At 33.8% G+C, this 18,147-nt stretch overlaps 1 protein-coding gene across 1 annotated transcript in view; it reads left to right on the top strand.

The window, feature by feature from the left end:
* Window positions 1–17,027, top strand: part of LOC136980467 (zinc finger protein 25-like) — a 40,381-nt gene extending 23,354 nt beyond the window's left edge. The window contains exons 5-6 of the mRNA XM_067276582.1: window positions 2,492–2,742; window positions 14,254–17,027. Coding sequence (XP_067132683.1) covers window positions 2,492–2,742; window positions 14,254–15,109 — 1,107 coding nt within the window. The 3' untranslated portion in view covers window positions 15,110–17,027. The remainder of the gene's footprint in view (window positions 1–2,491; window positions 2,743–14,253) is intronic.
* Window positions 17,028–18,147: the final 1,120 nt, after the last annotated feature.

Below are 18,147 nucleotides of genomic sequence, written 5' to 3'. Positions count from 1 at the left end.
TCTCTGGACTTGACACCACAAGACTTCATTTCTGGGATGTGTGAAAGATCAGTTATATGTATCTTCTCTGCCAAGACCAATCTATGAGCATCAGTAATATATTATTGTTACAGTGGAAAATATTGATGGAGTCATGCTTCAATGCATATGGCAAGGAATTGCTTATAGTTGGAATATTGCTGTGTCATGTAGTATCCACATCAAATGCCTGTGCATGAAACTCATTTCTAAAATTTTTACATATAAAGTTATAACTTTTCAAAATCATAAACCTACTTATTTATAATTTTGTGTGTGTGTATATATATATATATATACACTCTATGTATGTAAACTGGCATTATCTTCTGTCTGATAGTGTTACATTTTTGGTGTCTGGCTGATTTGATTCCAATATTTTTGTCTCTGAAACTAATTTTTATAATCTAAGAAACTTGTCTTCATTCCTTGAGAGCAATATCACCTTGAGAAACTTGTTTAAAGGTAGGCAAATTGGACTACCATCTTGTATTAATATTAATTCATAAATCTAAAGAGATTTCAACTTAGTCTATATAGTTATTAATCAAATTCATAATTTTGAAAGAAAAGATTTGACAGATTCATGTAGTATAACTTATAATGTACTTGCATGATAAGCAGATTGATCCATCCAGCATCATGATTTGAGTCTTCCTCGGAGTTGGCTTTATCTGGAACAATCTAAATTATTAAATTAAATTTTAATTCAATTATTAATATTAATGAATTACCAATGATCACCTTAAATATCAGGCTATAATCTGGCTGATTAAATGATCATTTAATTGAGTCAGATTATAGCCTGATATTTAAGGTGATCATTGGTAATTCATTATATACTCATTAGGCTTAGAGATATTTATTATTTATATTAATGTTAATACAATATAGTGACTCGACTCTATCTTTAGGTCAAATTATACACTGAAAGATCACTACTTTAGATACACCTTCCTAGTAGTGGGTTGGTCCACCTTTCTGGGTGATCATGGTCTGCAAATGCTGGGTGTGGACTTTACCAGATGCCGACACATTCTCTAGTCTTAACTGGACCTATGCCTGCTTGAGCAGTTTTATTAGTTGGTGCACATTTAACAGAGAAGTGGGTAACTACCTCACTACACATTTTAGCATATCCCAAACATATTCAGTAGAGCTGCAGTCTGAAGAATTTGGGGGTCAAGGAAGTGTGTGGAATTCATTGTCATGTTCCTCCAACTATTCCATAGTGCATTATCACCTTAAAATATGGCATTGTTTTAAGGAAACATAATTTGGAGATATGGGTGCAGATGATCACCTAACAAGCCCATGTATAGCTCACCATTCAAGGATGACAACCACCCTGCCAAGAGAATGCTCCCTAGACCATGATACCACCATCACCAGCTTATGGAATCCCAACTGCAACAAGGGAATGCAGCTTCATGCTACTTATGCCAGGTTCAGACCTGAGCCATCAGCATTGTTTAGCATGAAACAAGATTTGTCCTTCTTCCACATATCCAACTCTCAATAATGTGTTTTTCTCACCCATATGAAGTGTTGTTTGCCGATGACATGGAACAGAGGCACCATGCATGTTAATGGCTATTAAATTCCAGTAGACACAACATACCGGTACATGACATGGTCATTGTGAAAACATGTCCACTATAGTTCTGGCAGGCAAACTGTTTCACTGTGTCATGTCTTTAGATACCAGTCTTAACAAGCATTACTTACCTCTGGAATCAATCCCACTTGACTGGCTGCTGTGTGATCTTCTGGTGGATGCTTGTGCAAGATATATCCACTTACACTTCACCCTGGACACTGGTACAAGAACAACCAATGAGTGCATGACTGCAGCTGTTTCAGAAATACTCGACCCCAACAATCTTTCCATGCTCAAAGTTGCTCAAGTTGGCCCATCTGCCCATGACTGGCAACTGTTGCCATCTACTATGTAAATAACAGGTCAACACATCATGACTGCAGTGAATCATGATGTGGAAATTACAGGTCATCCTTTTACCACTTCAGACATGGTGTTCCTAATGCAGTGATCATTTAGTGTATAGTTTATTTAATTGAATCTAACATCTTAGAGCATACTTTAACTGTTTTTAACAAAATTGTAAAATATTTTACCATGTCTATTTTAATTAATTAGAAAAATATTGTTTCAGATAATTTTTATATTTTCATATAAGTATAGAAATCAGTATTTGATTAATAATCTATTTTTTGTAATTAATGTTGATGCAACTCTGTATAATTCACATCCTTAAAGATTATCATACTGAAAGTACACAAGGATTTTTAAAATATGAAAGTAGTATATATTTTTTATTTAATTTTGTAATGGTAAAAGGGTCTAGTTTATATTTTCATTTTGTAAATAAATAATTATTATGTTATGATAAGATTGTATGCAATATTCATTTTGTCTGTTATATAAGTCTTGAAACAATAATTTTTCTAATAGGACAACTTACGGGAACATTTACGTGCTCATGCTGGAGAAGTTGCTCGACGTAAGAAATATAAATGTGAATATTGTGACAAACAATTTCATGGCACATCTCTTCTTAAAATCCATATTCGTACACATACAGGAGAGAGACCATTTTCTTGTGAATTTTGTTCAAAGACATTTCCTTCAGGTGGTGGCTTGGCTAAACATAGACGAATCCATACAGGTGAAAAGCCGTATGTTTGTACTGAATGTGGATGCAAGTAAGTAAAGTTTTAATAAGTCATACTGATTTATGGTTATCAATGTGTATTAAAAAATATTTTTTTATTTTTTAACATGTATAAACATGTGCAAATTATTCATGGCATACCAAAATAAGTAATTTCTATAAAATTTTAAAAATTAAAAAATTTTTTGAGAAAACCTTACTAATGATTGAAATTTTATAAATCTGCAATTAAATATAGAATCAAATATATCTTCTTAAGCCTTTAAGTTTCCAGTACCCAAGATGAAAATTAACATCCAACAAACGTTTTCGATTCTCCTCCGAGATCTTCGTCAGGTTCTTTGACGGTTTTGAAAATGGAATGCAATGAAAAAAATAGATTGCTTTTGAAATTCAAATAATAGAACGCCTCCCGCGTGCAATAACTGAGAAAGATCCAACATGCATTTAATATACATGAGACTATTGTAAAAAATGACGCTGTCTATCTGTACAGGAATACTACACGGCTACCATTGCAGGTGCACCTCGAGATATATATCGCCACGCATACGATAAAACGTTGCCATCTTTGAAATTAATACACTTTCCCGATTTTAATGCCTTGTAAATCTCAAGGGTCTCCAAGGCCCTGATGCGGTCTGTATCGAACGACCTTTTAATGAGGGTGGTATTATCAAAATCTGCGTTCACATCGGGGTCCGTGGCGTACGTCGACAGGGCAGTGGTGTGCCTTTTTTTGAAAACGTCATACCTGTGTTTCGAGATCCTTCTTTGAATGGACCTCTTGGTAGATCTGATATATATTACGTCCCTTTGGAACCTGTGATCCCTTATCGGGATACTATATACCCCTGGCGCTCTTAGAAAATCCGGTCTGTCTTTGGCGTTCCTGAGTAGCGAATAGATCGATTGGGTTCTTGAGTACGCCAACTTGGTGCCCTTCTTCTGCGCTATTTCCTTGTACAGGGCATGCAGACCTCTGTCGTACTGTACCACCGTCCGCTGGTTCGGACCCGAATTGGACCCATCCCGCGCCACTGAGGCGTGATGTGCTGTGTTTGTATTAAGGAAGTTACGCGCTAATCTACGGACAAGGCCACGTCTGTATCCATGACTAGCGACTATGTCTTCCATGTGTCTCAGCTCTGTGACCGTGTCCTCCCATTTAGAATTATGAGTGTACGCCCTCCTAACGCCCTGAACGCCGCCATCTTATATGGATACGGATCCTCAGACCCAGCTGGTATGTACTGTACATAGGTAGGTAGTCGGGTTTGTAATACACCCGCATTTCAATACTGTTTACCCTGAGCTGAATGGTGACATCTAAAAAGTGCACATCGGTGCCCGATAGTTGATCCAGTTTAGCGTTAGCCCATACAGGTTGTCATTTACAATGTGCAAAAGATCATTGACGTTCGGCTCGTTCTTCCATATGATCATCACGTCATCCACATACCTACGATATAAAATAATGTCATGTGTAAACCTGGGAATGACATCCCTCTCTAATTGCCGTAAAATTAACTCACACGGGTCACCTGAAACTGGGCTCGCCATGGGAACCCCCCTTTTCTGTAAATATGTGGCATTGTCGAACCTAAACAGTGAATTGTAGCACACTAGGTGTGCGAGCTCAAGTACGTGTTTGTGGTGTGCCGGTAGGCTATACTTGGTTAGCAGGACGTCCCTAAGGGCGCATAAGCAAGGTTGGAGTTTGATGGATGGATAGAGAGCCTGAAAATCCAACACCGTGACGTGAGCACTCTCTGTAATCTGTGTACGCTTCAATGCGTCTACCAGCTCTCTGGAGTTCCTCACTGTTAAGGGATAATTTTGAAGATGCATGGCTAATAAGCGGTGCAACTCGGTCTCTAGAATTCTCGTGGGGGCTCTAGCCTTATCCAAAATAGGTCTGGGCATAGGCGTGTGCATTTTCGCAAACGCAAAAAGCCTGGGTGTATCCGGCGACGCAACCACCACCCTGTTTAATCCCTGTGCCTTCGCCAGGGGTGTGCCAGTGAACCACACAACCCGTGCATGTAACCTGTCTACGTAATTATCTGCAACCTGCTCACTGTCCGTATCTACGATGTATTGCATCAACATTGCCTTGTACTGTACATCTCTTCTTTGAGTAGAACGAGTGTTCTGTTCTTATTTGCCCTTAGTAGAATAATATGTTCATCCGCAAGCCATTTCTTGGTTCTTCTTATTTGCATCCATATGCTGCTCTTTCTAAAGTGTCCGTTACAACTTATTTTCATGGCAGCTTTCCATCTATAATGCTCCTTGAAAACCTCATCCATTCTGCATACCATTCTTTCAATGTCCGGCATTACCGTCTCAAGCATATTTACAGAGAAAGGGGGTTCCCATGGGGAGCCCAATTTCGGGCAACCTGTGTGAGTTAATTTTACGGCAATTAGAGAGGGATGTCATTCCCAGGTTTACACACGACATTATTTTATATCGTAGGTATGTGGATGATGTGATGATCATATGGAAGAACGAGCCGAACGTCAATGATTTTTCGCACATTGTAAATGACAACCTGTATGGGCTAATGCTTAAACTGGATCAACTATCGGCACCGATGTGCACTGTTTAGATGTCACCATTCAGCTCAGGGTAAACAGTATTGAAATGCGGGTGTATTACAAACCCAACTACCTACCTATGTACAGTACATACCAGCTGGGTCTGAGGATCCGTATCCATATAAGATGGCGGCGTTCAGGGCGTTAGGAGGGCGTACACTCATAATTCTAAATGGGAGGACACGGTCACAGAGCTGAGACACATGGAAGACATAGTCGCTAGTCATGGATACAGACGTGGCCTTGTCCGTAGATTAGCGCGTAACTTCCTTAATACAAACACAGCACATCACGCCTCAGTGGCGCGGGATGGGTCCAATTCGGGTCCGAACCAGCGGACGGTGGTACAGTACGACAGAGGTCTGCATGCCCTGTACAAGGAAATAGCGCAGAAGAAGGGCACCAAGTTGGCGTACTCAAGAACCCAATCGATCTATTCGCTACTCAGGAACGCCAAAGACAGACCGGATTTTCTAAGAGCGCCAGGGGTATATAGTATCCCGATAAGGGATCACAGGTTCCAAAGGGACGTAATATATATCAGATCTACCAAGAGGTCCATTCAAAGAAGGATCTCGAAACACAGGTATGACGTTTTCAAAAAAAGGCACACCACTGCCCTGTCGACGTACGCCACGGACCCCGATGTGAACGCAGATTTTGATAATACCACCCTCATTAAAAGGTCGTTCGATACAGACCGCATCAGGGCCTTGGAGACCCTTGAGATTTACAAGGCATCAAAATCGGGAAAGTGTATTAATTTCAAAGATGGCAACGTTTTATCGTATGCGTGGCGATATATATTCGAGGTGCACCTGCAATGGTAGCCGTGTAGTATTCCTGTACAGATAGACAGCGTCATTTTTTACAATAGTCTCATGTATATTAAATGCATGTTGGATCTTTCTCAGTTATTGCACGCGGGAGGCGTTCTATTATTTGAATTTCAAAAGCAATCTATTTTTTTCATTGCATTCCATTTTCAAAACCGTCAAAGAACCTGACGAAGATCTCGGAGGAGAATCGAAAACGTTTGTTGGATGTTAATTTTCATCTTGGGTACCAGAAACTTAAAGGCTTAAGAAAATATATTTGATTTTACATGTAGCAGTATGAGGATTGTTTCTTTAAATATAGAATTTGACATATTATTATCATTATCATAATTCTATGAAATAATAGCTACAAAACAGATTTATCATCTTATTAAATCTATAAATTTCAGTTTATGTAATATGTAAATTATTTAGTGTTGGTTTAAAGTAAAAAGGATTATTATACATTTTTCAACTTGACTTTTTCATATATTATTTACCTGAAAGTTGCAGATTTAGAATAAACTAAACATGATATTTATTATACTTTATACTTTAATTTATAAATCTGTCTAATAAAATGGCTTTTTTTTTATTTAGACTGTTACTCTTTATCCTGTTTAATGCAAAAGGGAAAAAAATTTTTTGTTAAAATTCTATCAATAAACTCAAAATGTAACATATTACTGGATGGTTGTGATGCTCTTTACTAATATCATTTAAAATATTGTTTCATAGGATAAACATTTATTGTGTGCAATTTCTTCAACATTTTCAAAAATTTTGCTATTGTCATTGCTATAAAGAAAATATGTATAATAATGTGAATATATTAATATATTAATTTGCTTTTATATATTAATATATATAAAAGCAAATTAGCGTTACTAACACAAGCAGATTAAATCTATTTTGTGTTAAAAATAAAAATACAGTATAGGTATCCCTTGATTAATGCAGTTGATTAATTCCTTGATCCTACTGCATATATCAAAATTGTATTAATCAAAATATGGTATCTAAGTTAAGTAAAGACAGCTAGTAAAGCTGCATAAATTAAAACTACTCTCGTGTATATCAAGGGATTACTGCAATTAATTTTGCGTGTTAATCAAATCTCAGATTAAGCAAGGAATACCTATACTGTCAAACATAAAGTTATTTCTTAAACAACACGATAGTCTGCATGGCAAATAGTATATGTTAATCTATATATATATATAAACGAATGTATGTATGTCTGTCTGTTGTCTGTCCGTTTGTCTTTCATGCATTACTACACCATTTATCCGATTGCCATGAAACTTCGGGAAGTTGTTTAATACACTCCCACGAAGGTTTCTGGCACATGTGAAGACCACCATTTCCCCCCCTTCAAAAATATATTTATATATGGATTAAGGCTTTTATGTCCAACAGATGGCGCTAACTTCCGACGACCTAAGTTTGCTTTCTGTGAGAATGGACTAAAGCAGATCATTTTCTATCTATCTATATAAATAAAATATAACGTTCGTTTGTTCCTACCGATTCCTTTGAAATTTTGACACAACGTTGCATTCGAATACGCACGTGTTTTATATAATATACATGTCGAAATTCCCCCAGGGGGAAAGGGACAGAATTAAGGCTTACCGTGAAGAACTCGGCTTCTATTTATACTATTTTACATGCGGTTTTTTGCGTTTTTAATTGCGTTTTAATAGGTGACGTCAACAGAATATACACTAAAAAGGGATTTTTTGAAATTCCCCCCATGGGGGAAGTGTTACACATTTATAATAGATACATTTTGAGCCACAACAACGCGTTGGCCGGGTCAGCTAGTATATATAAACGAATGTATGTATGTCTGTCTGTTGTCTGTCCGTTTGTCTTTCATGCATTACTACACCATTTATCCGATTGCCATGAAACTTTGGGAAGTTGTTTAATACATTCCCGCGAAGGTTTCTGGCATATGTGAAGACCACCATTTCCCCCCTTTCAAAAATATATTTATATATGGATTAAGGCTTTTATGTTCAACAGATGGCGCTAACTTCCGACAACCTGAGAGTTTGCTTTTCTGTGAGAATGGACTAAAGCAGATCATTTTCTATCTATCTATATAAATAAAATATAACGTTTGTTTGTTCCTACCGATTCTTATGAAATTTTGACACCACGTTGCATTCAAATACGCATGTGTTTTTATATAATATACATGTCGAAATTCCCCCCACTGAGGGAGATGGACAGGATTAAGGCTTACCATGAAGAACTCGGCTTCTATATAATATTTTAGATGCAGTTTTTTGCGTTTTAATAAGTTACGTCAAGAGAATATACACTAAAAAGGGATTTTTTGAAATTCTTCCCTACAGGGGAAGTGTTATACATTTATAATAGATACATTTTGAACCACAACAACGTGTGGCCGGGTCAGCTAGTATATAATAAAATATTTTTTACATAGTAAAACACTAATACTAATATATTTTGGGGTTAATGTTACCCGTGGTATCGAAGATGGCGACGGGGAAATTTTTCCCCCTAGATACTAGACGCCGGCGGGGAAATTTTTTTTCCCTGCGTTCGAGATGGCCGCGTTTCCGGTCGTTGTCTTGTCTGCACGCAAGCTAATGTGTAAACAAGATGGCGACTGTCGACGACGACGACGACAATAAATTATACTTAACTAGATGTTAAAAGATATTTTAAACATATATATATATATATATGGTATAAATAAACTTACATTAGCGTTGGTCCTTCGCGGTCCTTCGACGCTTTGTTGAAATCGATGTTGAAGACTCGGAAATACTTGATGTCGTCGTTCTTTTCTGTTTCTTTTTAGTAGTACTTTTCTCTGCAATCTTCTTAGTTGCCCCCCCCCCGCATTCCTTTTTTTTCCGAACGTTTTTCCGCTATAGGGGCTGCTGGGACTGTCGCGGGTTCCTTCCATATTGGTTCCTTTCCACGTCCGGGATATATATTCCGTAAATGTCGAACGAAGGTAAAAAAACGATCTCCTAGTTTTTTTGAAGGCCAATTCAGGTATTTTCTATACATAAATGCGTACATGTAAGAATCGGAAAGGTCTTCTGTATAGTGTTTTGGAAGGTTTTTTTTATTTTTCAAATATCCCCACAGTCTTTCGATATTTTGGGTGTGGACTCCCGTTTTTGGATCGACGAAATTTTCAGAGTGATTAACCGTCCTGTGTGATATTTCGATTCCTTCCAATTTGTCGATATTGTAGTAGCCTTTCCATTCGTCAGTCAATACAGTAGTGCCCGAATTAATAAATTTCGATATAATCCAATTGAGAGTATTTTCCGACCTGTCGTTTACTTGGCAAACGAAACAGCTTTTATCTTCTCGGCAAATGCCTCCGACGACCCATTTTGTGCTTTTAAGCTTTCTACCTTTTTCGTATTTTCTTTTACAAATAACGGTCTCGTCTATTTCGACAGTTTTATTTGGTCCTCCTATTTTGAACGATAGAATATTATGTAGTGCTACTAGCATTACAAATCTGATATGGTTCGACCAATCGACTGCAGCTTTGTTAGATATTCCGGCGGCATTAGCAGAAATATTTGTAGAGCAATCGAGCGCAAGGTGATGCCATATAAACGACAAAATCGAATTCCACGGTAAGTTTCCACATTTACCTTTAAACGTACCGTCGAAGGCAGAGCTGAAGTTCCAACATTTGTGGCATCTCATCGCACACGATTTTCTGTCGTTGCGATATACTACTTTGCACGGTTTGGAACATTTCGAACAAATGTCTACAGTGTGCTGTAACCCCAATTTGACAGCTAATTTAAACCCTCTGTCTATTCGCGAGTCAAGTCCAAGTTCAGTATAATCGTGTTCCAACAATTGGAAAAAAGTCTGGGAAGTACATCCCGCCCAAAATTCTTCGGAATTAATATCTATATCACTCATATCTTGAGTTAAAAAAAAAACTACAAATTAAATAACAAAGCTATCGTTAATAATATTATCACACAAAATGCGAATTATCTCGAAATATACAAACCTAAATCACAAAAAAAAAAAAAGACTTCTCTTACGAATAAATTTTCGGTTTTCGATAGACGTACCGCACGTCGAAACTTTCCTCTCGTCGAAAAATTAGTATTAATTTGCATAATGCGACAGATAGTACGGGTACGCCCCCAGTAGAGATTATCACTCGAGAATCTGATTCGAGATTACCGGAAACGCGGCCATCTTGAAAGTAGAGAGGGGAGAAATTTCCCCATCGCCGACGAGTCGCTAGGGAAAAAAATTTCCCCGTCTCCATCTTCGATACCATAGGTAATATTAACCTATTTTGGTATATCTTAAGGAGTTACAACTTTCATTGTTCATGTTTATTTCAATACAGAGGATAAGTTAATCCTGACTCAAATATAAAGCTCTAACTTTTTTAAACATTTTAGATTAAGCAGTTTTTTGCAGGCAATAATAGATGTAAAAAATGAAAACTTTACTTGCTCTCAAGGCACAGTGGTCAGAATAATTGGGAATAAGATCAAAAAAGTGACAGAAAATATTTCTAAGCTTGTTTTTCCAGAAATCTACAAGGGGCATAATCCAGAAAGTTTAGTGGTTGATAGATAATGAAAATCTTTCATGCCAACAATCCATTGCAAAGCAACTAGGAACCTTTCAGCCTCTGATTTATACAATAAATCATAAGGATTTGCAAGCAATGGTTGTCAAAAAGCCTAGAATATATAAATTTACTCCAATTCACAAAAATGACAAGAAGGTAAACAACAAAAAGTTGTAAGAGCATCATCTTGCTAGAGATAGGTATGAATTTATAACGATTCTTGATGAAGCATACATCTTATCTGCACAACTGCAATGGTGTTAGAAGAATATTGTATGTTCAAGTTGACCAACAAATCCCAAAAGAATGGCTTTCAAAATGCCACAAAAGTTAATTGACCTGTTGGACTTAGTTGTAGGGGGAATGTCTGGAAGAGGACCGATACTGCTAGTCAGCATAGCAAAAAAAATGTAAAGATGAATGTAGAATACTATGTTGATGTGTTGATAACCTTGATAACTCTCCACCTTGATAAAGCAACAAGCCCCGTTGCAAACTTTTCTGCTTGTTGCAAACTGACTGCTTATCTCCAAGAGTTGAAAGCATAGAGGAGTCTACTTTTGTTTCAGAAAGTGATATTTGCAGTCAAGAATTTTGACATAAATTTAATAGATTAGTTACCTTAAACAGATTATTTCTTTGTAAAGTAAAGCATTGACATTTCAGGGTCTTTGGAAATGTTTATGGGATGAGTGGAAATGTGCATAAGTGTTCAACTCTTAGAAAAGAGATGCAAGGATGTTAGTGAAACAAATGGAGATTGTATTGAGCAGATCAAAGGAATTCACTATAGATTATTGTGCCAAATAAACATACAAATAAACTGAGTAAAAATTAACGCACACTGTAATTATATAATTTAAAGATATAATTGCAAGTATTTTCAATAATACAGTAGAGCATCGATTATCCGACCCCCGATTAAACCGACTTATCGGTTAACTGACCGTGTTCTAGTCGGCAAATTCAAATGTCCGCTAGTGAAGTGGTTCTACAATATTTGGTTATGTCTTGGCTACTTTAATAATATTTTTGTTAAATTTTTGCATGTTTTAGCTGGCAGGCACTGGCTCAACCATGAAAGGGACGCTAGTATTTAAACCAGGCCTAATACACTATACTAATAATGTATTTTTTCATACTTTTCGGTTATCTGACTTTTCAGTTATCCGACCAACCCCAGTCCCCAATTAAGTCGGATAATCGATGCTCTACTGTAATTGAATTGTCTTCCTCAGAGTATAACCTCACAAAAATGTAATAAGAATATTAACATATAAATTCAAAAGTTGTAACATTTTCCAAATCTCTATCTATTTATACAGTATAATATGCTAAGATGAAATTCTTTCCAGTTCATTAAGGTATTTTTGTATGAATTAATTTACATTTCATACATTATTTTGAAGTTTATTTAATTTAGATTTGCTCTGTTACATCTATTTTACTATTTAATTTTATTTAGAAATAATTAAAATAAAAAATTGCTAAATTTCAATCTTGCTATAGTGGCACTCTTTTTTGTCATTTCACTTATTAAACTTCCTGTCTAGTATAAGAATGCCTGTAAAAAATAACTTCTCTAGTTGAGTTTCTTTCGTTGGTTTCGGATTATTTTTAAGTTTGATTTATTAATGGAATTTTATTAATTTCCAATGATCTATTGGAAAGTAAATTTTTAATCAGGAAGACTGATGTAACTTCTATTGAATAAAATGACACCGAAGTAAAGAACTCTTCCAGGTAAATAAAGAAACAAAAAAAAAAAAACTACATTCAATGAATTGTTTACGTAGAAATTTTATATAGTTAAATTTACTTGCTTTATTTTTTTTACAGTAAATATTTTGCTGGGTACAATTAGTACATTTAGAATAATAATTTAAAGAATTGTAAATTCTTATTTAAATGTACAATAATATACAAATTTTTGATTTTATACTATATTATTGAGCCATTAAGTTTATTTTTCACAACATTATAAATTTGTACCTTTTGAAATGTCTTCAAACACTTATCATCTGATTTAAAATAAAAGATAGATTTAAGCTACTGCATGTAAAATTTATTGAAGAGTAAAAAACTGTTTAACCAGGAAAAATGAAAAAATTTCTATATTGAAAAGGTTGCATGCATTTTTACATAGGTATTCTTACCTGTAGATTGGTATTGTTCAAGAAGAGTTTGATACACAGTTTAGTGAACACAGTATATAATGCAATAAAAAATTGCAACTAGTATGCATACAAAATTCAAATTTTGTCATCTAGAGATATATATTTTCTTCAACTTCTAGGCCTAGGTTTAAACTTGCATAGAATCATCTGATAATGCATGTCTCGATAATATCATTTTTTTTTAAATGCAGAATGTATCCCTACATTGTGTGGGACTCTGCTGTACAGTGGAACCCTGTGTAACGTGCTGTTCAAGTAACATTATTCCTCCTAAGAAAACATTGATTTGTGTAACATTAAGTCCTTGTGTTAAATAAATTTTACATGACTGCATGTAACTGGTAATGCATTCCTTGTGTATAGATCATTTTTATTCTTAACTTAGGATTTTGTTTTAACTTAGTGAAGGGGTAAGAATTTTCAGTTAGAGTTTGGAGTGTTTTATACTTACAAGGGAAGAGCCAAACATTTGGGTCTTTGACTGAAACAAAACTTGATGAGCATGTAGCCCTAAACACAAACAGCTCCTTGTCCAAATAACAGGTCTTACTTCTCAAGCACTTTCAAAAAACAGGCTTGTGAAAATTGAGTGTTTAGTTTATAAATCTTTGGAAGTTCACTTTGCCTTGTAATTGCAATAGCCAACTGCACAAGACACTTGGTATAGGAACTGCATGATGTAGGTTTGCACTTTTATATATATTTTATTTTTTAATGTATAACAAAATTATTTTATTGTATTTGCATTTCACTGCAAATTTGGTTTTTTTTTTTACTGTGTTAATTTTTTTCATACCTGAAAGTTAAGAAAACTTGTTAAAACATCAAATATCTCAGAAAATTTTAATATAAAACTTGGGTTATTTTTATGATACTTTATCAAAATAATTATTTTTCATTATAAAGCGTGTTTAGTTATTATTTTTACATTACAAATTAAATTCACAGAAGTATTATACAAGTATCTTAATCTAACATCCTTTTAAACACCTTGGGAACAAACAGTCCTGATGGTGGAGTCAACCTTTCTTTATAGGCTAATTTCCCCACCTCATTTCATCCTGGCATTTTAATTAATTTTTTTGTTATTATTTTTATTTAAAATTGTTTATTTCAACTGTATATCAACCTCTGTCATAATAATTATAATATAAAGATATAATTAGTATTTATCAAAGATATTCAGTATTAATTTAGGAAAAGTTCGTTGAAACCATTATAACAAAATTGTATGATTTTTTAAAATGGTTCAAATTTTGACTTATTTAAATATAACTTAATATAAAACTATATATTTGTTATTTTAAAGTTTTGATTTCTTTCTATTAGATTTACATTGAAAGGAACATTGAATCGTCACATGAGAATTCATACTGGAGTCAGACCTCATAAATGTGAATTTTGTGGTAAGCAGTTCATTCAAGCAGGAGGATTAAAAGCTCATCTTTTCTATCATACTGGACAGAATGGTTTTCGTTGTGAACAGTGTGGTAAAACTTTTAATCGTAAAGCCAGATTGCAAATGCATATGAATTACGTACATAATAAGATTAAGCCATTTGAATGTCAGGAATGTGGCAAATGCTTCACACGAAAAGAGGATCTTGCTCGCCATTATGTTCTGCACACAGGTGAAAAACCATTCCAGTGCCCAACCTGTTCAAAATGTTTTGCAATTAAACCATCTCTAAAATTGCATCTTTTAACTCACACTAAAGAAGAGCCAAGGTCTTGTCACGAATGTGGCCGTGCATTTATTCGAAAAGACTGTCTATTACGTCACATGAGAAAACGTCACAGGGATCTTCTGGATAAAATATTAATAAGCGAGAAAGACAAGAAGTTTACATATCAAAGTACATCGGGCATGCCGTTATCAAGGACATTAAATGAGCAGAGTCTTTGTGAAAGCATACGGGAGTTGCTAAGTCTTTTGGTAGATGAGCCAACATTGAAAGGATTTGGATGGCCAGACAAACCAGTAGATGAAGTACTAGAATCTGTTATTAGAAGATGTGGTCATACACCAGTTACTCAAGAGAATTATTCTTATTTGGATCGCTTAAGAGAAAACTCAAAATTGTTATTCACTGTCGTAATTGATGATAATGCTGTAAAAACATTATTAAATAATCAAACTGTTGATGAAGTTATTCTTCATGTCTTGCGATTGGCTCGATCATAAATATTTTAAGAACAAGACATTAGCTTCAGTTTATTACATTGATAATGATCTAGTGTATTATTGTTTTTACTAGACAACTATATCCATTCCATTTATATTATCATGCAATATAATATTTTCCAACAGATTTCTATTACTTTTGCATAATAAACTTCGAATAAGGTTTATATATTATATATAAAATATTTTTAGCTAAGATATTCTTGCTCAAGTATTTGATTTGTAGTTTCGAGAAAAATTTTTATTCCAAATAATTGAAGCAATAATTAATTTTGAATCTCCAAAAATTCCCATTTTTATTACATTTAAACACTATGATAGGCCACAATAAATAGTCTAAATTTTAAGAAACTGTGTTACATTCACATGGAATTAATTATAAATGTTTTAAAGTACAATATAAGATTGTCTTCCCATTCATAAAGAAAATTTTTGGCCCGGCAAAATGTTAACTCTTGTTCACTGGTTGTTATTTTCTTTAATTTTAATTTTGTGAGTATTGTAAGAATTTTATATGGCTATTTAGAAGAATGTATGCATTACACAAGTATTACTTTTTTTTTTATTTTCCATTTTGTATATTTCAATATTTATGTGTGTACATTAAAAATTAAGGCATCTATCAAATAACATAAATATTCAGTTATCATTTTTTTCCAATGGGCTATGCTTTCCAAAATATAGCCTCGCATATTATTGATAATAATAATAATAATAATGTATTTTCTTAACAAAATAACTGACATGTTCCTACTAAGCACAAATTTTTGACAGATTTTGAATATATCAATATTTGAAAATAGTATTTATTGCATATATATTATTGTATTTTTAATGATATACAATGTTGGAAATTAATTCAGATGTGCCTTACGAATAATTGCTGTTTTAACGGTTTAAATGCAATAATGTTAAATAAAATTTTGCGCAACAATTTTATAGAACTTCTATTGAAAGTGCCTTATGATAATTGAATATATATATAATGGCAATTTGTTATATCAAATTTATATATAAATTTTGACATTTATACAATAATAATATACTGTTTGCGTATTTATACAAGTTTGTCTTGCATGGATTGCATGCCAGTCTGACAAATTTGACGAAATTATGTCAATTTATATAAAAAAAATTATATAAATTTGTAACAATCTTGTGATTGGTTCTACAATTTTCAATTGTAAATGCTGCTACTATAAAATATACTCACAGTTAAAGATGGAGATTTTTATAAAATTGTTAATCTACTTCAGAAATTAAAACCAGAATTTATATTGTCTATTCTTATTTGGGATATAATTAGTAATGGTGGTGATAAATTTTGATGGTTTTTAACAATGCAATATTGCCGATAATTGACATTGTAGAAATATATATAAAGAAAAAAAAAGCATTCCTCTGCTTTTTTGTCTTGAAAGTTTCAAGTATGATACATCCCTGCAATCCAGACAAGGCTGTCTTGTACATGAATGTTATGAAAATAATGTTATCATCATTGCCATAAATTTTATACCATCATTTTATGCTATTTGATATTAAAAAAGTTTATTGTAAGGTGTGCCTTTTATTAAATATTAATACTGGAATAGCTGAAATAATTAATAAATGTATTTTTTGTGTGAAAAGGTCACATTGTTTTTATTTCAGTAGAAACATTTCATTAGTTTTGTAAGGTTCACAACTTTGAAATCTGTGCATGCATCATTTATTTTAATTTGATATTTCTAATATTTTATGGAAATTCTGTTGACTTACTGATCAGGTATAAATAATTTTGATATCTATTGATTTGTAACTGAAATACTATATGTATACTGCCAGATTATTTCTGCTGTTACGTGAAATACCTATGATGATGATGATTTTATTACATTTCTATGTATTTCAAAAATTGAAATAAAATTTTATAAGCTAATTTCTCCATTATTTAACATGAAAATATTTAAACTGAAAGGTCTTGTCATGTGTGATCATTATTACAATCCTACTTTAATGTGACAAAATTGATTATTACAGCAGTGTTCAATAAAATTTCACTGATTTTAATTATTTTTCATATCATTAAATATAACCTGTTTCTCAAACATAATACTTCAAATTTTATTGTTTTTAAATGTGTTTAATGCTTAAATAGTATAGAAAAAGAAATAATATGCAATATTTAAAGTGTAGTTTTACTTTCCGGCTGTTATGTATACATGAGGGAAGGTATCAAATTGATCCTTGGCGAGTTTTTTGCAAATCAACACGTTTTGACACCTGAATCTGAAAACGCAAAAAGTTCCGTGGATATGTTTGTTCGGCGTCTGTTTCGTTTAATAGTATGGGGTAAAGATTAAGAAACGAAATTTGGCATGGTGGCTTGTGAATGAGGGGCATCGATGCTATTAAATTTTGGTGGTTAATGGTTGATGGGGTCGTGTGTATCTTCACTAGAGTCAGACTTAACAAGTAAAATTGTCATTAACATTTATACTTTTGTTTTATAAAACTCATCTCTACCCTCAAAATTAGTATAAAATGGCAAAAAGCTTAAATATAGAAAGTTTTTATAAGAAAATTGATAAAATTGTGTGTGGCATCATCCTATTTTTGCTTAATGTAAAAGTTTTTTTTATAACTCTCAACAGTCGGGAAAGTTACGCAACTCTCGTCGCTAGATTTTTTAAAGTAAACATTAACAGAGTAGTAAAATGTAATTTTACTTTCCTAGCTGTTTTAACGTTACTCTGATTATAGTTCCGACTGTTACATTGTAATCGTTATACTTGACCTCAGGGTTTTTGGAATCGTGATGTTTTGACACTACTGAAACAAAATAAGTCAAAAAACATCGTGCGTGTTTTTTCGTTTAATAACTCAGGATGAGGTAAAAATTAAAATTTAGCTCGATAATTTGAATACTACCCCTTAAAAAGTATGGAATACTTTGTACACTGCCTTAAAAATTAGCTCACCAAGGAGGAGTTGTGGGAATCGAACGAAATTGTACGTGTGTGAGTAACGGTGATGTAAGTGATTACAAAATGAAAGCA

This window comes from Centruroides vittatus, unplaced genomic scaffold (genome assembly GCF_030686945.1).
Source record: "Centruroides vittatus isolate TY-2023 unplaced genomic scaffold, ASM3068694v2 contig_7, whole genome shotgun sequence".
Classification (NCBI taxonomy): domain Eukaryota; kingdom Metazoa; phylum Arthropoda; class Arachnida; order Scorpiones; family Buthidae; genus Centruroides; species Centruroides vittatus.
This window is presented reverse-complemented; position numbering and strand designations above follow the sequence as displayed.